At 48.0% G+C, this 22,733-nt stretch overlaps 6 protein-coding genes across 6 annotated transcripts; 2 read left to right on the plus strand and 4 right to left on the minus strand.

Moving 5' to 3' along the window:
* Window positions 1-692: 692 nt before the first annotated feature.
* BHQ10_006308 (uncharacterized protein) lies at window positions 693-7,864 on the plus strand (the record flags this gene model as incomplete). The annotated part of the gene is made up of 3 exons (XM_040878880.1): window positions 693-925; window positions 979-3,299; window positions 6,003-7,864. 3 exons carry the CDS (start codon window positions 693-695, stop codon window positions 7,862-7,864), a joined length of 4,416 nt encoding a protein of 1,471 aa, XP_040734812.1.
* A 1,038-nt stretch (window positions 7,865-8,902) lies between these two features.
* On the minus strand, window positions 8,903-10,944 carry BHQ10_006309 (uncharacterized protein; the record flags this gene model as incomplete). Its single annotated transcript, XM_040878881.1, has 4 exons — window positions 8,903-9,097; window positions 9,151-9,441; window positions 9,501-9,562; window positions 10,704-10,944. 4 exons carry the CDS (start codon window positions 10,942-10,944, stop codon window positions 8,903-8,905), a joined length of 789 nt encoding a protein of 262 aa, XP_040734813.1.
* A 1,845-nt stretch (window positions 10,945-12,789) lies between these two features.
* BHQ10_006310 (uncharacterized protein) lies at window positions 12,790-16,782 on the minus strand (the record flags this gene model as incomplete). The annotated part of the gene is made up of 4 exons (XM_040878883.1): window positions 12,790-13,464; window positions 13,533-13,889; window positions 13,942-14,166; window positions 14,224-16,782. 4 exons carry the CDS (start codon window positions 16,780-16,782, stop codon window positions 12,790-12,792), a joined length of 3,816 nt encoding a protein of 1,271 aa, XP_040734814.1.
* A 932-nt stretch (window positions 16,783-17,714) lies between these two features.
* Window positions 17,715-18,767, minus strand: BHQ10_006311 (uncharacterized protein; the record flags this gene model as incomplete). The annotated part of the gene is made up of 5 exons (XM_040878884.1): window positions 17,715-17,964; window positions 18,016-18,090; window positions 18,139-18,455; window positions 18,525-18,602; window positions 18,663-18,767. The coding sequence occupies 5 exons, from the start codon at window positions 18,765-18,767 to the stop codon at window positions 17,715-17,717; spliced, it is 825 nt and encodes a 274-aa protein (XP_040734815.1).
* Window positions 18,768-19,202: 435 nt separating this feature from the next.
* Window positions 19,203-20,065, minus strand: BHQ10_006312 (uncharacterized protein; the record flags this gene model as incomplete). The annotated part of the gene is made up of 4 exons (XM_040878885.1): window positions 19,203-19,800; window positions 19,874-19,934; window positions 19,984-19,998; window positions 20,059-20,065. The coding sequence occupies 4 exons, from the start codon at window positions 20,063-20,065 to the stop codon at window positions 19,203-19,205; spliced, it is 681 nt and encodes a 226-aa protein (XP_040734816.1).
* Window positions 20,066-20,633: 568 nt separating this feature from the next.
* On the plus strand, window positions 20,634-21,146 carry BHQ10_006313 (uncharacterized protein; the record flags this gene model as incomplete). Its single annotated transcript, XM_040878886.1, has 1 exon — window positions 20,634-21,146. One exon carries the CDS (start codon window positions 20,634-20,636, stop codon window positions 21,144-21,146), a length of 513 nt encoding a protein of 170 aa, XP_040734817.1.
* Window positions 21,147-22,733: the final 1,587 nt, after the last annotated feature.

The following is a 22,733-nucleotide window of genomic DNA, read 5'->3' on the forward strand; positions in this document are numbered from 1 at the left end:
TGCGTCTGCCGTCCAATGCGCTGTGCTGATTCGAGCATCAGCAGGTCTTCGTACTCCGTCCATGATAAGCTTTAGCTGGGTGACCCCTGCAAAAGCTCGGCTGAAAAGGATCACACAGCAAACAAGCAAGAGACAGCATAGTACATAATCCGAGTATATCACGTGCTATAATTGTGGCTGGACGAATGTTAGACGATAGTGGTGCATTGACGCTGCAGGGTTTGGCGCTTATTGGCCAATTGGGCTCGAGAGACGCGCATGCCGCTTCAGAGATCAAGGCAGCGCGCTAGCCCTGCTTACGATATGCTCTTCTATTGGCTGCTTCATCGATATCCATTATTCCCGATATGGCCTAGTACGTCCCCTGCCACCGCACCTCCCAAGTGACGCAGCGCGCATTTCCCAGCCTCCCCGCCCTGGCCAGTCCCGATTAGGCCAGAACAAAACAAGCCCCCACCAGAGACAGCTGCGCCTACTGCCAGGCTTACACTTTCTTTTCTTCTGATCTCTTGCATTCAATCCTCCGATATTCGTGTCTCGCAAGACAGGCTCGGTTCGACTTACATTATTGTTACCATCACCACTTTCTGCAGGATGCTTGATATCGACAACAATACCTAGAGTATCGGACGAACCCCTTCAGCGATTAAAAGCGCCACGGTCAGAGACTCGGCAGTCTCATCTCCTCCACGATGGCACAGAAACTGGTCAAAATGCCCACTGCCCATGGGCATACTGCGGGCATATTTGCAGACATGTCTGTTGATGGTCCCCAAATCGGCACATTGGTGGTCATTTTCGACCGAGCGAAGAATCTACCCAATCGAAAGACCATTGGCAAACAAAATCCCTACGTTGCCGCACGATTAGGAAAGGAAGCGAAGAAGACAGACACTGACATGAGAGGTGGTCAAACTCCACGATGGTAGGGACATCAACTTTTCCAGAACATTGCCGAAGTACTGACATCACAATTAGGGACCAGGAAATCCGATATACCGTTCACGAATCGCCGGATTACCTCCAATTGAAAGTTTCTGTTTTCAACGATGACAAGAAAACGGACTTGATCGGAGAAACTTGGGTGGATCTCAGCTCAGTGATCATCCCTGGCGGAGGACAGAGCGATTCATGGCACGAATTGAGATTCAGGAACAAGTATGCAGGCGACATCAGGCTCGAGATGACATACTACGATACTCGTCCGGAAGATGAAGCCGTCATTGAGAGGAGAACTGTGGTGACAGAGAAGCCGCAGTCAAGATCTAGCAATAACACCACCACGCCTACTAGCTCGTCATCACTCTCAGGACCGCGACAGCCACGGCCGATTAAACGCCGACCCCTACCAGATGACCCGACCAGCGCTTCCCCATCACGAGCGAGCCCCGTGGCATCTGCTCCACCAGCTGCACCTGTCGTTCCTATCGCACCTGTCGCTCCCGCAGTGGCTGTTCAAGACTATCCGGCGCCGGTGCCTCAGAACACCCAACCTCCACGACCTAACCCAGATCATGTTCGGCCAACGAGCTCTCATCGGCAAAGTGATGCTCGGCCATCCTCGAGGCACGCGGATATGCCAATGTCCCGAGCATCTCAGTTCAATCAATATGACCGTGGCGCCTCTGGGGTCATTTATAATGATGTTGTTGAGCAGGATGATCTATACAGTGCTCAGCCACGTCCCTATCAGGAACCAAACGACGCTTATTATGGAGAGCCTCAAAGGCAAATGCATCGTCCCGTTGCAGAAAGCTACAGTGATGCCTATGACCCTAATAGCTACCAGGCTCGAGGCGCTCATGAAGCTGTAGAGAAGTACTCTCAATATTCGGATCAGCAACGCACCTCCCATCCTGATGACACGCGTTATGGTACGGAGCCGATACCCTACATACCTGATAGACACGCTTATCAGGCACCATCCGATGAATATGCCATAAATGCCCAAAGCGAACCCTCTTTTGAAGCAAGCGACCATTATCGGTATAACAACGCACTCATTCAGCCGGACCCGCGTCGACATAGCCCTTTGCGTCAGCTTATGGCACCTGAAGATGATCGGTTTGCATACGCTGCTATGCAACCAACTGTGGAAGACGAAAACGACGAGGGCTTGCCTCCACCACCGCCTATCCATCGGACGACCGTCAACACGAACATTCCACATTCATCAGGCACTGCCGGTTACAAAGCTTACTCTCCACAAGAATATACACCTCCACAACCTGAAGTCCGAGATTCACATCGATCTTCAGTTGTATCACCTGCCGAACAAGATCTTGCAGTTTCAATGTCAAGACCATCTCAGGCTCCACCTAGATCTTTTCATACGGAACTACCGAGCTCATCAGTTCCTGTCAGTCTTGCTCCTGGCTATAACACGACAAACGAAACAATCGACAGTCAACAAGCATACAGTCCGGACCGCTCTTATGGTCGCTTTCAAAGCGGTACTCCTTCTCGGGAAGTTACGAATTATGTGCCGAACGTACCGCAGCAGAGCTCCGCCATTCGACCATTGCGCACTTCTCCGGCACCGATAATGGATAGGGCTAGATCGATCAGCCCAAATCCTCGTCCATTATCCTATAGAAAGTCTGTAAGCCCTCGTCCGCCATCTAGGGACGAGCGTGACGTGTCTAGCGTGCCATTTTCTCCCGACTCGTTTGACACCTACAACCCCAGACGTTCACCGTCCGCTACTCGTGAAAGTGGATCACAGTATGCGACACCCGATCGGAACGTCGAGAACAGTCAACCGTCTCAGGCAAACACAGATGATGGTCCCATAATTGGAGATGATGGACGAATCATTGATCCTTCAGATCATCTTCCATCAGAGTCTTGGGCACCCGAGCCAGAGAAGAAGAACAAGAAGCCGGAAGTCATCGTTCGATTTAAACATAACCCCCAACATTCTTCGTACGCCGCTCGCGCGTCACCCCGTGAACAGCATCATTCTGCTCCCGCAACCCCGGATGCTGTTGTTCGGAGTGGCGTTCGACCTCGCAGTACTTACGTGATACAACAACCGCGGCAATCCTATGAACGTCACCAACGCACCTCGACAACGACCACTTACACACCACCTCGGACGTCCACTAGAGACTATGACAGACAGGATCCGTATGCGCAACCACAACAACATCACGCGCCTTCCCCGACAACGTATAGTACCCCACCGCGACGGAGGTCTATCTCCCCCAATCCACAGCCACGGTCTTCACCACTTTACTCTTTCGCGGATAGTGGGCCGCCCATTCCAGCCAAGGTTCCTATTGCCGCCCCAGCCTCTAGTGGATACACAGGTGGAATGGATGCACTAAGCCAAGAAATACAATCAATAGATATCGGGCCTGGAGGGTATGACAGTAGTCGCCAGGTAAGGAGATACGCACCTCGAGTTCCAGTGACAGGGGGGGGTAGTTATCGATGAACGGTACGATGGATGATGATCATGATTGGCTACGTTGCGGCAGTAATTATGACGGTGGTGATTAATTCAGCACCGGTAAAAGCATTATTGGCTCTGGCCAATGTCGGGCGTTACAAAATTGGAAAGGCGCGGCAATCGTATTTGACGAGGTTTGCATGGTTTTTGCATGGTCTGCATTCTGTTTGTGCTATTTATGTTAGTTTTCTTCTCTCCTTTTTTCTGAATGTACTTATAAACTTGGACTACCGTACAATATTCCATCACGACTTGCACTGATGAAATGACACGATTCTTCAAGGCTGGCGGAGTCTGGGAAATGCCCGAGAATAAGGTTAGGTTGCATAAGTGGGTCGCTTCTGCAGCCCTACGGAGCTAAATTTGGCTAGCACCGTGACACCTGGTCCGTGCTTAAACTTGCCCTAACTCCCCCGACGAAGGCACAATCATTTCCTCATTCTTCGCGACACACCTATATATATACAGTTTCGAAGTAAAAATCCTCGCTTGCCATATTGCATCAGCGCCTCCTTTATTCTTGAGCTGTAAGATCTGAGTGTTGCCTATATATTTCCAACGTCAATCCTCGTGAAATGGCCACTTTGAGCAGGTAAAAGAAAGCATCTGGGTGTAATTACGTCGTGGGCTTTTAGTATCTCTTTGTTCGACAAATAATTTCTTTGCCACTGGCCCTCGAGCCATTAATCACGTGTATATAAAACCCTTACCCCTCTTCTCCCTAAATATGTGTTATGCGGAGTTCATAACTATATACTCAAGTATTTGTTATGACTATGTAACTGGGTAATTTTTATTGAATTTCAATCTTCTCTTCTTACTAACTTCGATAAATTTATACAAATGATATCTCCATTTCGCCGAGATCGCTGATAAATGTGATGAGACTGTCTTTTCAGCTTGGAGATAGTCTGAAAGCGGGAGTCTAGCTCCCTAAGACCCCCGACTATTTAATTTGCCTCCAGCAGATGAAAATAGACTAGGAATGATACCCAGGTAAATTTCTGATAGTGGATTGAACTATTTACTCGCGGGGCTTAGCTTTTGACTCAATGTTGTTCACATATCTCTAGATCTGGAAATGGCCGCTAATTTTCCGTTTGTAGAAACGTCATTCTTTGCCTCGAGCCCCAGCAAGAAATCCAATGCGCCTGCTGGATGCAGCTCGTCTCTCACACTTTTGCCTAGAACGGGAATCTCGGTGAGAATAAAGTTATCTTTGTCGTTCAGGCGAGCTCTGACAAAGACTGGGTGTTTGTATGGGATCAAGGTGGATATATTGACGAAGATATTGCGGGGTCAGCTTTTTCATGACTCGGGATTGATATGACTTTGTTTGTGGATAGAACGAGGGGTAGTTACGGGTCTTGCCCCTGACGAGTTTGCTCTTGATTTTGCCATATATGGATATCAGCAAACACATGATAGCAGACTCGGGAGTAGCCCTATCAAAGAATTATCGAAAAGGAAGACCACCGAAGAACAAACACTGAAAAGAGCCTCAAACGGTGAAATAAAGTCTTTGTATGCGAAATACCGAACTGAAACTTGCGTCCAATCAAAAATCAGATATTCTGATTTGGCGGAGAAACCACCAATTATATGTCCTTGTTTGTCATACTCGGTGAGAAGAGGAGTCTTTTTAACCTAGTTCATCAAGAGCTTTTCCTTTGGTGTCAGATAATGTTCTGCTGTCAGTTTCCTCTGCCTTGGAGTAGTGATAATCATGCTCTCTCCGGGGCAACTCCGTCAACAGTTCCTGACAAGGTAATTGGTAGAAGAACAATGGCCGTTTGTAGATACTCAATAAGGTTTCATGACAATATCTAGTTGCCCAGGAAAGGTCCGCTCAGCGTTTGTATTTGATTCAACGCTGAGCCGGATCTTTCCTTGAATATTTGGCATAGACCATCATCTCTCTCATTATAAAAGTCTCTCATGTCTTCTTAATCTAACGTCTTTCTATCTCTTCCTCGCTCATTCCACCCAACTCTGAAAGCTGGGATAACCACAAAAAGCGTACTTTGCAGTGATTCCCTATACAACACAATTGAAATCAGTGCTGCTCTGTATGATCCTTGCTGGGATCAATTCAACAGCTTCACAGTCTTGGTACAGTATCAGTCACTCCATCTGCGCATTGTGGGGGTTCTACTTCCAGCAATTTTCCCTCGTTTTATGCCTCTCTGGCTATCGAAACCATCTGACGGGGTGCTGCCCTGCTTCGAGCAACCTATTTACCCGATCTGATTCGGCACCGCCGGTCTGAGTCAGGCGATTAATTGGCAATTTGTGAAGAACGAGGCAGTCACAAAGAGAGTCATAATTGCTCTGTCCTCCCTTTTCCCTTTCCAATTTCCCATTTCTCTCTTTTCTCTAATTATGGAGCTTGGATCCATCTTAAATAAGACCAGCGCCATCTCCAAACCTTCTCCCTCTCCTGTTGTGAGCCACGATCGTTCTTCTGTTGACGACTCCGTCTTGTCTCGTTTTTCTGAGTTTGTCATACAACACCAACACACTCATTCAGCGTCATTGACAGCCTCAGGTTTATCGCCTACTACTTTCACCCCTTCATCTACGTTTCCTCCGTCTGCTTCGTCTGCTTCTCTGATGTCTTCGCACCACAAAACCGAACATTCCGTACTCCCTCCTGAAGAAGAAGAGTCGAAGATTGTCGAGAAACCTGTTCCTGTACGCGAGTTTGGCTTCCGGGCCCCTGATGAGTACCATCATAGCCACCATAAACTTATGGCGATGGCTGACTTGGTTACTGATCCTACGTACTCTCAACAGTCTAATTGGACTTATCAGCACAACGATTCGGCAGGGCGTTCGTACTGGCAGCAGCCTCTTCTCACGCCGGTCACCTCTTCCTCACATCAAGAGTATACCCATCACAATGACTGCTTCCCATCTGTATCCGCTGCGGGTGCCGCGGCTCATGCCTACGACGGCGTTTGTAACGAAAATGGGACAGACATTGACTACACCAGCGCGTCCAACCATCGTGATGCAATGTCATATGCTACTGCCACCACAGTCGGTAGTGGCATAAGCAGAACTGCTGGGAATGCAATCAAGGCTGATTCAGAAGACGGGAAGAAGTCTGAATCCTCCAAATATGTTCCTTTCTGTCAATACACCGACCCAGAGAACGGCATCACGGGCCCGTGCACCGAGAATCCTAATCCCGAGGACATCAACGCTCGCAAGATCGTTTCACACATCTTCGGCCGCAACAAGAAACCCACTCAGAACATTCCCGAGCGTCTATGGATCTGGTACTGCCGCAAGCACTACCAGCGTAGCAAATACACCTGCTCCAACCAGTGGCCCCAGAAGCAGGTCGATCTTGTGCGTCAGGCACTGAATAACTTTCAACAATGGGGTGAAATTTCGTTCTGGAACGTCGTGCTACGCAAGCGTGAGCAGGATCGTCAGGACCGTACTCGTCGTAGTGCTGGTTCCATGGAATATCCTACTGGCGATCCCCATTACTTTGCTGCATCATCTCGTCGTCCAGCCGGCAAAGTTGCTCGATCTCAGAAGGCGCGTATCACTGCTGCCGCAGCGGCAGGCCATCTTCCAGAAGCATTGACCCTCGAGTCTATGGCCGCACGAACCGCACATCCAGGCCTCACTCCCACAGGCCGTCGCAAAGCCTCTCCAAAGAACGTTCCTTGCCCCGTGCCAGAATTTGTCTATCCCTATCTCGGCGAGTATCGTACCTTCGACCAGGTGCGCGAGCTGATCGACCAGATCGAGAACTACATCCAGGGTAAAGACAAGACTTCCGAACAGGTGGCTCGCGAGATTGAAGAGGAGGAACTCCATGGTCGAGCCCCAGAGGTGCGACGCTTTCCTGATATTGAGATCTTGCCTGTCTTCTCGAGCCGCTATCAGTGTAAGGTGGACAAGAAGGATGAAGACAGCAAGCGGGTGAAGAAGTCCAACATGCGCGCGGGGAACGTCGGTCTTGGCCAGTCTTCGTCCAAGACTGCAAATATCTACGAGAATGCTGCCAATGCTGACGTCTATCGTGACGCTAGTCGTGGCTATCATTACCAAGCTGCTCCCATTCCTTCGAACCACGTCCAGCAGTACCATCCACAACAACATCATCATCATCATTCATACCAGCTTCCGCCTCCAACTCAGTTGGCTACCGTCAATCCTGCGTTCCATCTTCCGCCTCCAGTGCCACAGCACGCAACTACTCATTCGACTTTGCCGTTCTCTACTCCCTACCGTGAATTCTCGTCCTACAATCCTTCGCAGCAGCATGATGGTCGCACTGCCCATGCTCAGCTACATACTGATTTACAGCACCACCAACAACACGAAGGCCGTCCTGTTGGTCTTCCACTTCCATCTTTCCACTCGCAGTTCCCTCTTCCTGACTTCTAAGTAAGGAATGTTGATGATGAATTTAATTGCATGTCGATAGCCACTTATCAACCGACTGTGTGTCTCATACTCTCTTTCTCCACTTGGAACACCTCCTTTACTCTCCTTTGTCCATTCACATTGATTGTAACCCTCGCTCCTCGGTCCCAGTATCATTCGACCTTCTGACACAATCCGAGAAACTCCAATTATGTGTTTGAATATCATGAAGACATGGGGTATCTTTTTGATACTCAAATACCAAATACCCACTTCATTCTTTTCTTCTTCTCAATAATGTCAATCACACTCCCCGATTTCTTACCTCTTAATCATCCGCTTCAGTCCTCACCACGGAGCAGCTTGTATATCCATACCTTGCAATATTCTTCGGGCTCTGTGTGGTTAGCAGTTTCATCAAATGTTCATTTCTCCTCTCTTCTCTTCAAGACTATTTCCCTTTTCTCTTGGCGTAACAAGGCGTAGTTTTTTCTCTCTCTGGATCTTTTCTTTTCCCTTCCACCGGACAGTGTATAATTCTTCTTCTGCTGTACTAATTATGATTCTCTCTCTTTGGGTCATCGTGGGCGTTTGGTCGGAGGGTAGAGGTGACTGGAGTTACAGAGTCCATGTACGTACCTCACAATCAGATAACCGTGAATACATGGCTGGAGCAGCTAGTTGCCGTATCGTTTACAGACTGTAGTTTTCAAGTAGGCTAAAAATAGTTGAGGATATGTATATAATGTAACTATGTACCTGAAAGATGATGAAAAAAGGCACAAAATGAAGAAAAAGCCGTATCAAGACACAGACAAGTTTGGACGCCGAATCAACCAGAACAGAAATGCAACGAGGAAGCCGCAACATGCTGAATACAAGAATGGCGAAAGCTCAGAATGTAGTATCATCACTCGCCGACATTTGCCTCATTTTCGGTTACTTTCGAGAAATGTCGACGGATAAAGGGGTATATTAGATTAAGACAAGACCATATAGGCAGAAGGCTGTGTTGCGATGGGTATAGTATATTTGTGGTACACGACTGGCGTAAGTCGGTCAGTTCACCTCCTCGGCGTCATATCCGAAGCCCGGAACGAGCTCATAGCCACCCTCTGAAGGTAAGGTACGTGCCGCGACGACGATAGCGACGGCGCAGAAAAGCGAAATGCACCAGCTAACAGTGCAGAATGCAAATGACTTGTCGAGTTGCCAACCGACAAAGAAACGCTCATCATTGTCAAAAAGATACGCCTGATAAACCATTAGCACTCTGACGAGTATAAGACCGAAAAGAGGGAACCCACAATCAAAGCCATACTAGCCACCTGCACCGCAACTGACAAGACAATAATCGTACTCAGCACGCCCCAACCGGTTTCGCGCAATTTCTTCCCTCCGGAGAGAATTATCACATATGCGACTATTCCGAGCGACATCAGAACAACGGCAAAGGTCATGAGGAAGCCGACGCTCCGCCACATGGAGCAGAAATAGCGGTCTTCACCATGGCAGTCTTCGTATTGGGGGAAAGGTTCGCAGATGTCGGTTAGGGAGGAGCAGCGGCGATGGAGACCGTAGGAGTAGTGTAGCGGAGGCTGTCGGTCAAGTCAGTACCACCATCGGATAGAGAAAATAAATATGGATGTAGAAATACCTTCTCGCTATGATAACTGACCCAGCTCGGCAGGATAATCGACGAAAGGGTGAATGCGTAGGCTGTAGAAATTCATCAGCAACCTCTCTTCGGTGTATGAATTCGATGACGTAGCTGGGATAGCCGCAAGGCATCACCGTTTACAGAAGAAAGAACACCCACCGATCAAGAACAACACCAAAGTAATACCATAGACAATCGTCTTGGTTAATATGCCTGTATAATTGCGACCCGTTTGGTGATTAGCATTTGGGAGTAAAGGGTCCCATTCTGTCGGCGCCATTGTTGTGGTGGTTGTTGATGGTGTTAGGTGTGGTTGTATCCGACCGGCCTGGGTTGAGGAGATCGCAGCCACCACGGCCAGTTGGGGTAGAAGAGACGGGTTGTTGTATATAAGAGCCTTAGGTGATATATCAAATTACTATTGGAGTGCGCTCCGGTCGTTGGTGGCGCGACTATGTCTAGTCGGGGAGTTCGAGGAGGAAAAAGTACTTCAAGGTTGACTGCGGCAGAAGAAGTGACCTTAATAAGCCAGGCCGGATAAGGGAATGCCTTCCTTCTCCCACTCTACTAATTCTTCTTCTTCAAACCATCTACTCTCTTCGACAAACATCTAGACTACGCGATCAGCACTGACCCTCTAATAATCAGCTAGTACTAGTGCTCGAGCTCTTATTCTCATACTTCTGTTCTACAAGTCGGTGTAGACAACAGCTCAATTATTGGTCCATCGTCCTTCTCCTGCAACAACTCCAAGCCTCCTTACTCCTTACGACCTAGCAGGTTAGCACTTACGGCGCTACATTAGTGCAGTGCTCCGCATACATACGAAATGCACGCCATCGGTTGAGTAAAGTGTAGTGTGGGCAATTAGATCGCTGGGAAAATCAAGGAATGGGTGAGCAGATGACCTCGGAGGAATCCTTTGAAATATGCAGACCCCTCCATCCCACTCTATTCTGTAGTACGTACAAGCTCCATGCTTGATGCGGTCATATGCAGAACTTGGTTTTATTTGTATCAAGACCTTTGCACTTGCCGATCTCATGCTCAACCGGAATACCGTCTTACAAATTCGACACTAACTAAATCATATTTACAAGACAACAAATGTATGAATCAAGACTAGTGAACCAAACGAGTGCTACCATCACCAAGAATCATCCCAAATGAGTCCCAATTCACGTTTAGTCATTTTCATACCGAGCTTCTCATACACACTCTGCACGAATTCTGGCAACTCAAAATGATCTAAAGCATGAACTAGATCCTGCGGATCATCGATGTGCTCCAGGACACGGCGGTAGATATCCCTCCGAGCAATTGAGTCTGCTTCTTTGCTCTCGGAACCTCGACGTAGCCAGAAATCTACCATCGATTCATCGAACACCGTTGTCTTATCTATCGCCTTAAGACGAAGATACTCGTGATCACTCAGAGCCATCAAATGATATAGTCGGTACACACTGTTTTCGCGGCGGCTTGGATCATGTATGGAGAAAAAACCAATCGAGAGCCTTGATAATGGGTTTGGAGCACTCCCATTCTTTCTTGAGGTCACACCACAAGCTCATTCTGGAATTGTTCCACTTGACATCAAAGATGCAAAACCTGATGGCACCAATACCCCGTATCTTTGCAAACGCCTTCTGATATCGTGAAAGTAGTAGATCATTGCCGTGTTTGAAATGGACACCAGCAAATCCCATGTTGTACCAAAGATCAAAATGGATGTCTTCTAGCACCCAGTTTGGTTCTGGCAAAATGCCCCAGACAACCACGCCGAAAGCAAGGTATGAATCTTACTGTTTTCGCGTCTGTACATTGAAATCCTCGCCTTTGTTCCAGGAAGAAGCAACTTGATACAAGCTTTCGCTTGCATGAACCATGTCTCTTTGTGGGCGTTGTCGACGCTAGACAGATTCATTGGTCCCAGATCCAGTATCTCACGGTTCGAATTAAGGAACTGCAAGTCTCTCTTGATTCTAGGCTTTCGTACAGTGCCTGCCCGATCTGCTGGAGGCTGTGCGGATTCTTGTGTAGCTGGAAGTGACACATCTACCAGAGGTTCTGTGGCAGGCTGTGTGGAAGTTATTGTCTTTATACATCGTGACCTAGGTCTCTGACGTCGTGGCTGAGTTAGAGTTGACACATGAAAGTTAGGAGTGGGAAGTTGGAATTGAGAAGTTGACTTCTCGAAAATTGCCCTATTCTTTTCAAGAAACTCCATGTCCACAAAATCATATGTCGTTGTTTCCATGACTTTTTTGACTTCGTCGACGAAAGTGCCTTCTCTGCACCACTTACCAACCATTCGAATATTCTCATCGGTGCTGCCCGACAGATACAATATCGGCCAGTCGAACATCATCAACAAACCATACACTTGCTCAATGTTGGTGTATTTGGAGAAGAGAAATGTATCCCAGACTATGAGGTCGTAAGGGGGCATGCGTAGATCATAGGCTTCTTTGAATATGCGGACATATTCCTGCGCACTTAGTTCGACTGTTTTCCTTGTGTATCATCTGTCAGCCATTATTCCCGAGGTTTGTTCGACTGTGGTGGTTGAGGATTAGGTATTCGGTGTTGAGGATTTGTGAGATGCGACTTCTTATAGACCTGGGTCAGGCCGATAAATCATTGCAAGATGACTCTTTCCATCCATGACTTTCTGTTGTTAAGTCAAGTACACGTACTTTCATCTAGGTAGAGTTGATGAGTAAGACAAGTAGCTCAGACCATCTTGAGTTAGTTGTAAAGCTCTATCTCAAATTGTGGCCATATAAGAAAAGGAGAAAGGGGCTATGACAAGGTGACAATCGTGACTATAGTAGAACCTATCTAGAGATGAGTTCTTTCTGGTATGATTTTTTATTTGTATGATTGAGACAAATACACCTAGCCATGTGAAATAGATATATGACCTGAAACAAGTGTCAATTAAATATTGTCATCATACATTCAAGTTCTCCTTGCACTCAACCCCTTAAGTCAGATGTACAACTTTATCTGAAATGATGGCACTCTATATCTTGGGTCAAGATGTATATTAATTCTTCTATACACCTCCTTCTGTAACATAGTTTTCATATCATAACAAAGACAAACATTATAAACAGTCATCCACCCGATGAGATCCAGCATGCCAGCTGGTGTGACAGATTCGTCGTAATATCAGATGAGACTTTTCGTAATTATTAGAGAAACAGATAGATGAGAGCTTGAGGAGTAAAAAGAAAACATAAGGGCGATACAGGAACCGGCATCGATCCTATGAAAGACCGGTCTACTGCTTTCCATTGCTGAACATGGCCCGGAAATCGTCATTTGTTTTCTGCGGCCTTTGCTCTGTCGCTCCTTCGGCATTTTCATTATGCTCGTCGTTGCGAGCTGAGGCCACACTTCCACCTCGCTTGAAGCCTAATCCACCCCGACGTCCAGTTCCTGGCTGTGTTGGACGCTTGATAGGCCCACCAATTTGAGGCATGAATGTCTTGGTAGTTTTCAGTTTCGCGGGGCCGGAAACCGAAGACCCACTTCGTTTCAACACATCGTTGGCAGTGCCTACTCGAATTAGGCGACCAGGAGCAATCTCATGTCCTTCCAGTTCTAACGAAGCTTTGCCAGCTGCCTTGACATCAACAAACTCAACAATAGCTCCCTCGCGATCAGGACGTAGCACGATCTTGACAAGAGGACCAAATGGTTCGGCAATTGCTCGGATGCGACTATCGTTCACTGTGTCAGGAATATTCATCAATCCCAACGTTCGAGCCGCGCGGTCATCAGCCGCTCTTTGACTTTCCAAGTCTGTGCTTCCTGGTTCGGCTGATTCTGATCGTGCTTTGGGGGTGATGATAGTAGCCGCTCTTTTGACGGATGCCGGCTGAGAGATCTTGACTTGTAATGGCCGTCCCCGAAGTTCCTGTTTGTGCATAGCAAGGGCAGCAGTCGCTTCCTCCTAGACATGCCGTTAACTATGATTCAACTGAAGGTGACGATTAAGAAACAACGAGTAAGTTCACGTACCTTTTTCGAAAAGACTATGAAGCCAAAGCCGCGGTGCTCGCCGCTCACTTTGCTCGGAATTCGTACAGTTTCGATGGTGCCATACTTTGAGAAAATCTCCTTCAGGTCGTTTTCACGAGCATCGAAATGGATGTTCGAAATGTGGATTTCTCGTTCTTCGTACATTGGCCCTTGACGATCTTGGCGTGCCGAAGGATCAGAGATCTTGACTTGGAGGTTGAGGCCGTCGCCGACAACATTGTTGTTCAGTTTAGTCGCAGCAATGGCTTGATCAGCCGATTTAAACTGGACGTAACAGAATCGGCGATGTGTGTTGTACTTGAGAGACGGGAAGCGAACTTCAACAATTTCTCCAGCCTGGAAACTATCAGTACGATTCCATCTCTCAAAGTATCTATGTTGCACTTACCTCGCTAAACAGACTCCTGATAAATGCTTCGTCGGCGGTCGGAGGAAAGTTCGTGACATAGATCGTCGAGCCGCTGCCCATTTCGACATCGACAGTTTGGCCATCAATTCGTTTCTGGTCCCGAGTAAGAGCGGCGGCTGCGTCTTCAGGAGTTTCAAACTCCACAGCAGACGTTGCAAAACCATGCTCAGAGGGCAGAAATTTAATGTCCACGATGGGTCCGCACTGTTAAATTGTTAGCACGTTTGTAGTACAAGAGGTAGAAACAAGAATGAAACTCACATCGCGGAAGAATTGCCGAATCTGAGACTCGGTAACGTCAGAAGGCATGCGTTTGACCATGACGGTGGAATGCTCGCGGTCCCTCTTCAACTCTGCTGGCTCCTTGTGGTCGTTTGATATCGTCTCCGGACGGGCTTTCTTGTGAGGTGTCTCGGTAGTCTCAAGAGAGTCTTCTTCGCGTTTGCGTTTCGGAACAGCGGATACAGCATCATCCTCCGTATCCATGGGTTCCACTGCTGCTGCTTGAGCTGCTTCTGCGCTCGCTGCAGCGCTTTGTTGCGCGGCAGCACGCTCCAGCGCCTCTTTTTGTCGTCTCCGTGCCACGGCTTTCATAGCCTTTTGTGTCTCAACTAGAGCTTCCTGAAGTTCGTCGGCGTCCTCGTAGTCCTCGCAATGCGCAATGTACTTGGTCATGATCTTCTCCGGCCAATCCAAATCAGGTCGTCTGATGGCTTGCTTCAACACACCTGTGGCATAGCTAGGTCCCGGAGTCCTTCGAGCAGCTTCCGGTGTCATGGCAGGCTCCACAAATGTTCGCCAAGACATGATTTCCCAGTTGTAGTAGTCTAGCCAGAATTCATAGCTGTTACCTCGGGTCGCTATAAGGCCTTTGTAGTATTCGCGAGCGCTATCCCAGCTTCCGCTTTCACTCAGATAACGCGTATAAATCCTCTCCAGACGAAAGTAAGGGTCCCCTTGATACGATTTGCCATACTTATTCTCTCCGAGCTCTTGAACTCTCTCAATCGCAGAACGAATACCGACCTCGGCAACGTCGAGATCTTCGTCAATTGCGTCAGGTAGGAATGCACGTCGGCGTAGGTAACTGCACCACATCGAGTGAACTTTGATGACTTCCTCGAGACCGCCAGCATCTAGGAGGCCTGTGCTAGTAGCTCTATGCTTGAGCTCTACGATTTGATCGAACGAAAGACCCTCGCGTTCTGCAACAAGCAGACATTGAGACCATAAAGATCCTGACCATGGACAATGTCTCGTCGCACGTTCAATGGTCGGAAGAACGGGTGCAATCTCATTAGGAGGTACAGGCACAGGCGGCTGTATCAGAAACATGACGCAGTCCTCCCACATCGGCACATCGGTAGGAAACCGTAGTAGAGCTCGTTGATATAAAGCATTGATCAGATGAGGACTGTACATGTTTTTACGAGGATCCTGTAACAGTTCCCATTCGATGTACTCTGAATATACAGCCCACTCCAGATTGCGGTCCTTTGACTCTAGCGCCCTCTGTACTTTGTGCTCAAAGTCCTGCCGAGCTGCATATTTCGCTTTTGCGTCCGATGCTCTGGCGACGGTGTTGGCCATAATCTCCTCATAGTTCGCATTGAAATATTGACTGACGAAACCCGAGAAAATCTGGAAAGTCTCATCCCACGCGGCATGTGGAGTTTGAAGGCGAGACTCAAAAGTGTTTCGGACCTGGGTCGCCTTTTCGTTGGTTTGGGAATGTGAAAAGTCCTGGATGCAGAGCTCAAGAAACTTTGACCAGACAAGATGGCTATCATGAATGCGCCATCTTGTAGCATCAGCTGCCCTTTGCCATATTTCAAAGACGGATGGCCAGCTAAACACTTCCCGACCGACTAATCGATCCTCTTCGCTCCACTGATTTTGACCCGCCTGCCCGTTTGCGGAGTTGTAGAGATAAAGCATCCACTCTCCAAACATCGTCCAAAGCTTCGTACTTCCATACTCTTCCTCAACCGCCCGTCGACAAAGTTCCATGACAGCTATCCTCTCATCAACTGTCTGTGCCACCATGGTCTCGTCTTGAATCCACTCCACCCACAAGTCTTCCCCCATTGCAAAGAGCTTATCCATGTCCTCTCGAGCGCTGCGCAAATCTTTCAACAAATCGTAGGCTCTTGGATCGCCGTGAGCGTCAGGATCATGTGGCGGATAAACATGATTCACGAACCCAGTATGAAGAAGCTGAATGAACTGAACATGCGACTCGTAGGAATGAGGGTTTGCTTGAATATGACTTGACAACTGATTGGCCTGTTGCTGGGCCTCTGGGTGCAAGGAAGATTGAGAAAAGTTACGTTTCACAAATTCTCGAGGTTCTGGAGCACGTGGCGGATTCTGCACAAGTTTGACTGGTTTCGGATTGGGATAGATGGGCGAGATGGACATGTTCGAATAGACACCTTGATTACCTTTTTGATTGTGAGGGGGATGGTTTTGGCTTTGAGGCTGACTTTGACCTTGAAGCGCTGCTGCTTCTGCTAGAGCCGTCATCGATCCATTGCCTTTTCCAGACGAATTTCCTTGGCTAGTGGAGTTTCCAGGTGGGTTGGATGCAGTAGCTCGCTCGGGCAGACGAGATTTTAGAGCTTGTCGGGCGACTGGCGATGGACCAGAGCTATATTTCGAGCCTGCGGCGCGACCTCTTCGTGGTTTTTGTGGCGATGTACTCGACGCCTGGCCCGAGGTTGTCGAGGCATTGCCCTTGTTGTTAGAGCGTGCTTGACCGTTTGACTGGCGCGACTGCGCAGCCGAGTCTTGTGGTGCAAGTAGCGAATTAATATCCATTTTGTGATTTTTGTTCTTTTCTGGTTGATACGTTGTCCGTAAGTACGCCCCGAGGAGTAATTCGTTGATGTCGAGCCGAGAGGCTGGTCGGATGAGCGCCTCGGAAAAAGCTAGTAAGAGATTTCGCACACAGAAAACTGTTGAATCGCCGAATCCATCCCCTTGTCACCGATACGCGAATTTGAATAGTATTCCGTATGCGTTTGCGAACGAAGAGATATAGGTGACCGATCAACCAGTGAAGCAAGCCGTGTCGCTAACAACGCCTTCCACCCTGCGAAATGCAACAAGAGGAAACAAGAAGAAAGCACTGCTTTTGCACTATTATCGAGAGCTTCTTAGTGCTGTAGAATAGAGCAGCAACTGATGAAGAGGTGCGTTGTTCAACAGGTGGAGAGTGTGTAAAAGTCGAACGGGTAAATGCGTAGCAGCAGTTCGCGGAGGAAATAAGAGGCTAAGGCCTAAGCAGCTTAGCTGTTCTCCCTCCTTGCCGGGATAAGGTGGATTAATGCCGTCAGACGTCAGCGTGTAGCGTCACGCGATAAGATGTGGGAATCTGCACGGCGGTGGATAGGGACTGTGGACGAGAAGCTGAAACAAGAAGGAATTTCAGGGATGTGAGATAAATTGGAGATTCGGAGAAAGGGGAACTAGGGAAATGAAGAAAGAAAGAGGTCGTGGAGATCGCAACTTCCTGGTGGAGCACGATTGGTGCCTGCAATGTAAGGTGTCTAACATATACTTCGGGCTTATCAGTCGTGTTGTTTGGAATAATTTGCCAGAAAATGATTTTTTATTGGTCGGTCATATTAAATTTAGGCACTTTTAGTAGAGGATTCTCCTCATAATCAGGAGCAATGTTTCAGTCGCGATAAACTATTCGCGAGCACCTGGGACTATAGCATAGAGGACTTCCTCTCAGGGCTGTTATTTCACAGCTGGAACAGCTCCTTCAATTGCTTGATGGTGTCATCGGGGTCGGTGACAGAGTGACCAATAGTCCTGGGATCGCTGTAAATCTCGTAGTCGTTTCCGCCGGGGAAACATTTGTCGCCAAAGAAGTGGATATCTTTATACTCGACCCCGGTGATCTCTTTCTCTGCCTCGATGTGACGGAGACAGTAGGTCTTGTCCCATCCAGTGGGGAAGACGTCGAATGAGATCTGTCCGCCGATTGAGTATCTTGTATAGAATGTAAGCATATTATGTAGTCTAGTTGCCAATTCTACTCACGTTAAACCGTAGTCAGGAAACTCCTTCTTAAGAGCCTCTACAAGAGTTTTCCTGATGTTGTGAACCTGGTCATATCTGAAAATTTTTAGTTTGCATAAACCCATAGCGAGACGAAACACCCACTCTTCAAACTCGTTTCTTTCCTCAACAGTAGCATTCCTTCCAATAGGACTAACATTAATCATCCCAGTACGGAACTCAATGAAAGTACCCCTTTTCTTCGGCAACCGAACCTCAGAGAGGTACTTCAACAGAAAATTGACCACATTCTGATWTTTTTCCTCTCCAAGCCACTGGATGAAACTGGTACTGGCGAGCGGTTTTCCGAGACGAAAGGCATTGAGCCCGTTTTCGGAGAAGCAGAAGTCGAATAGCGAGGTGACCGACACGGTGGAGGAGCCGAGTTGTTCTTGTTGTTTTGAGAAGTCTGAGCCGCCAACCTGGTTTTGCAATAATCATTAGATATTCTGTACACAGAATGGACGGCCTCGAAAGAATCAAGTACTGACATAACCAATGGCGCATTTATGGCGGAGTTGTGACAGTAAGGTCAACATTTCGGGAGAAGCGCTCTGTTGCAATTGGAGCTAATTAGCAATTTATTCGTAGAATCTGAAGTTTGGGATATTTTGTGATCAAGAACATACCCCCCGAGCAGGCGACAAAGTCTTGTCAACATCAAACAGGACAACAGTGCCCTTGAGAGGACGATTCTCCAGGGAGGGGTAAACGCTGGCAGCGGCCGTAGCCATTTTTTCTGTGGGACTGAATTGAAACTTGGGATGATATATGCTGATCGAGATTCAAACAATGCTCAATTGTAATTTCTCAGGTCGTACAAATGGAAACGAGAATTGAGCAGTTGAATGTTGATTTGATCAAGGGGCAAAGCTACCGCGCCATGTGGTCTATTCAAGCGGTGAAGTGAGGGGGCAGGGTCTTGCTTATCGATAACGTTAAATCGCCCTCCACGATAAGAGATTGTTTCAGCTATTTATACGCACATTCGGTACTGATCTAAATGAATTGATGGTATAATACAGTAGAGACCATAGTGAACGCCCAAAAAGCGAAACGTGAATGAAAAGCCCAAACTATTGCTATGCCCTCCAGCCCATCCTGATACGTAGTCAACAAAACTGAGGCCTAGATTCGCCGCAAAGCTTCAAACAGCCCAGAGTCAGTCTTCAACGACCTAAAGTTGTTTGAAAAACTTTCGCCGCGAGTTCGCTCAAAAGTCTGGCACGATCTGATTGTGGCAGCTCAATGAAAACATCATAAACACTCTTTCCTTTCGCATCTCGGACAGCACCTAGTCTGTTACCAGCCACAGCACCAGCTAACGCGCCAGGGACATTTGCAACTATAAAGCCCAAAGCACCACCACTGACTGCGCCAACAATCGACCAGAACTTCTTCGTGGGCACAGCTCTCCTTTGCCCGTTCGTATCGGTCTCATCACTGGCGAGCCCTTCTTCACGAAGCATTTCTTCAAATATCGAACCGAACTGATTCGAGTCACGTCCCTCTCGTTCTCGCTCGGAGCCACTAAAATCAAATGAAGACCATGGGAACCCACCAGCGCCGCCACGGGGTATGTCTTCGTCGGCACTCTCGCTACGGTCGTCGCCGAAATAGCTTCTTCGGGCTGCATCATAGTCCCGTTTACGCTCTGGGTCGGATAGTGTATAGTAGGCGTCATTCACTCTTTGGAATTCTTTCGTCCGGGAAGCCCTGTCGGGAGCGTCGACGGATACCCGGTCAGGATGGGTTCGCAGAGAAGCCCTGAAAGTATCTGAGCGTTAGTATGCCTATCACTCCAAGATCCAGAGAGGTTAACCGCATGTATGATGCGCACCTCTTGTATGCAGTTCGGATCTCTTGCTGCGTCGCAGTAGGGGAGACCCCCAAGACTTTGTCTGTTACGTGTGAGTCCAATCATCGTCAGCCTCGCGAGACTGCACTTACAATAATCTGGTTGGCCTAGAACGAAATGTGAGTAAAGGCGTGAGAATCTAGGTCACTTCCCTTAGGGGTACTTACCTGCCATGGCGACGGACTGGTTTAAACTTGAATTATCTGTGGAAAGTAAAACTTGAGAAAACGATGATTCTTTTTTAAAGACAGCGAATAATCAGCGGGGGGTTCCTTAATTGCTTTCCTGAGATGACGTCGCTGTCTATCACATGTTACTGCGCCACATGTAAAGCCACATTTCTATATCATCCACGTGACCGAGTTTTGACCTTCGCGCCCCTGGCAGGCTAAATTGAAGACAACCAATAAGAAATGTCCAATGACTGTGTGTCCCAGCCACCTCATTACAATTGTTCACAGCTCTGTCTTACTTGCATGAATTACTTTCTCCGCCAGATGGACTGGTTCTATGCATTATCTCAAACATCATTCGATCTCAACTGTCGTTTGATGCTTGATAGCGGGTCATCTGGACATTCTCATCAAGTGTGTCCATCAAGAGAGCCGCGATAGAACCACAGTCAGTCCTTGGTACGGATAGGAGCTTATTGTGGATCAATCCATTGAATTGACCAGAGCTTCCCAAATCGATAGCGGCCACTTAATCGGAGATTATCAACAAGCGCACTACAATCGCAAATATGGGTTGGTTCGATGGCAGTTCTTCTGTCTCGGGGAGCGGCTGGGTACGCAAACGATCTCCTCATCGCTCGAATTCCGTCTACTCGTCGCGCCATTCCAGACACTCGGCGCCATCAATATTCAGTCTTGGAGGTGGTAGCAAGAACAGATCGACCAGCTCATTCTTCTCCACCTCGTCCAATTCACGAAAGGGTGTCCGTCCTCGATCCGGCTTCATTGAGCGCATGATCCGCCGCATCAAGCGTCTGTTACGAGATATCTGGAGCTATGGTCGTCGTAACCCCATCAAAGTCTTCCTATTCGTCATTGTGCCCTTGATCACGGGAGGCGTTTTGCAGAAGCTGTTGGCCATGGTTGGTCTGCGGCTACCGAGCGGCCTCGTGGGAAATCGCGAATTCGAGCAGATAAGCCGTCGCGGCACCGTGAGCGGATTGGGTGGCGGCGGTATTGGCGGCGCTGGACTTGGAGATAGCATCAATGGGCTGATGACAGTTGCCAAAATGTTCATGTAGATACACATACATCTGGTCTTTTCGTCTCAGATTGGGTAGATGGGCGGTCGCTTCGAAGCTGGGGATCCCCAGGACTTTTATGAATGTCATGAATTTGTTATTCGATCAAGGAACCATAGATAAATATACTGGGGTGGTAGTCTGACGTTATAAGCGATCCTGCTGAAGTAAATCTTAACACTATCTCTGGCCTAATGCAGGTAGGGCCACTTGATGCGTTGTCACCCAACAAGCTAAGCTGTGCGATTCCATCGATGCAAAGATTCCACGGTGTCTTGCCTATCGTGCAGACACAGCGACTGGGTAGTGAGCAATGAGCACAGTTGAGCATAACATACAGGTACCATGTACACAGGAAAGGTGGCATCCTGCCCAAAATTCTCTCTTATTTAGGAAGGAGCCCATTAGATAAACTCACCAATCATAGGTGAACAAGTGGGTCAGAATGATGGACTTTTCATCACCCCGTTGTACATAGTAATTCATCTATGATCGTTGCTTGAATTACCATCCTCGTCTAAACATAGTAACAACTGCTCAACTACCATGCCTGATGCACGCCCTAAGAAACCGGCTTCGGATCGGAGGAAGCAGCAAAACAGAATAGCTCAAAAGGGTTACCGTTAGTTCGAGCTACTATTCCCCATCAAGGCTGTCTGGCTGACCGATAGACAGGAGAAAGGCAAAAAAAGCGGATGCAAGCCTTGGAAAGATTGCTCGACGCCCAGGATCCATGTGTAGAAAACCCGGTTCTTAATGACTCTGCGTCGACTGCAACTTTACTAGGTTGTGGGCTAGCGAGCCAAGCAACGCCTCACGCGCGTTCACACTCAACATCTCCTTCGCTTGCATCAGATTCCTCTTCAAGAGCAGGCAATTCAGTTACCAGTGGAACCCTACAGACGGGCCAGTCTCCAATAAATCAAAGTAACAGCTCGCTGATACAGGCTCAGTCCGTGAAGTCTTTGGACTTGCCGCTAAGAGAACGAGTATTTAGTCAGTTGATGCGGGAGATCGATAACGTTGACGAGACTGCGTACAATCAAATCATGTCTGGGGAAATCTCCGTTTCAGAAATCTTTCGAGCTGGAATGCGCCATGCTTCTATTCGACGACCACACCGTCCGTTGAATAATGCAACGGTTTTGATAGACGAGCTAAATGTCCCCCTTCGTACGGACAGAATACTCGTTCCTGAAAACAGGACGCGCATTCATGTACATGCTTTGCCTAACGTCTATGCCAATAATCTTCGCTTAAAACAGTTTACTACAATTGCTGCTCTCCGAGCTAGCATTGAATCTTTGGGTCTCACTTTTAGCATGCTCAGCAACCCTGAGACGGAATCCCCATTTTACCGGGGTCCTCTTTCGAAGGATGTCGCTGGGATGGTCATCACTAAAGAAAAATTTGACGACGTGGCTCCACACCTCCGACCAACTATAGCACAGATTCGACACCGCCATCATCCATATCTCGATGGGCTGCCTTTTCCAACCCTCCGAGAACGAATTATCGAAGCTTGTTCCTTGGAGTCACCTATACTTGACGAAGAGGAATTATGTGACGACCTTGAAAAGGGCGGGC

Source organism: Talaromyces amestolkiae, assembly GCF_001896365.1.
Source record: "Talaromyces amestolkiae strain CIB chromosome Unknown scaffold11.1, whole genome shotgun sequence".
Taxonomy (NCBI): Eukaryota; Fungi; Ascomycota; class Eurotiomycetes; order Eurotiales; family Trichocomaceae; genus Talaromyces; species Talaromyces amestolkiae.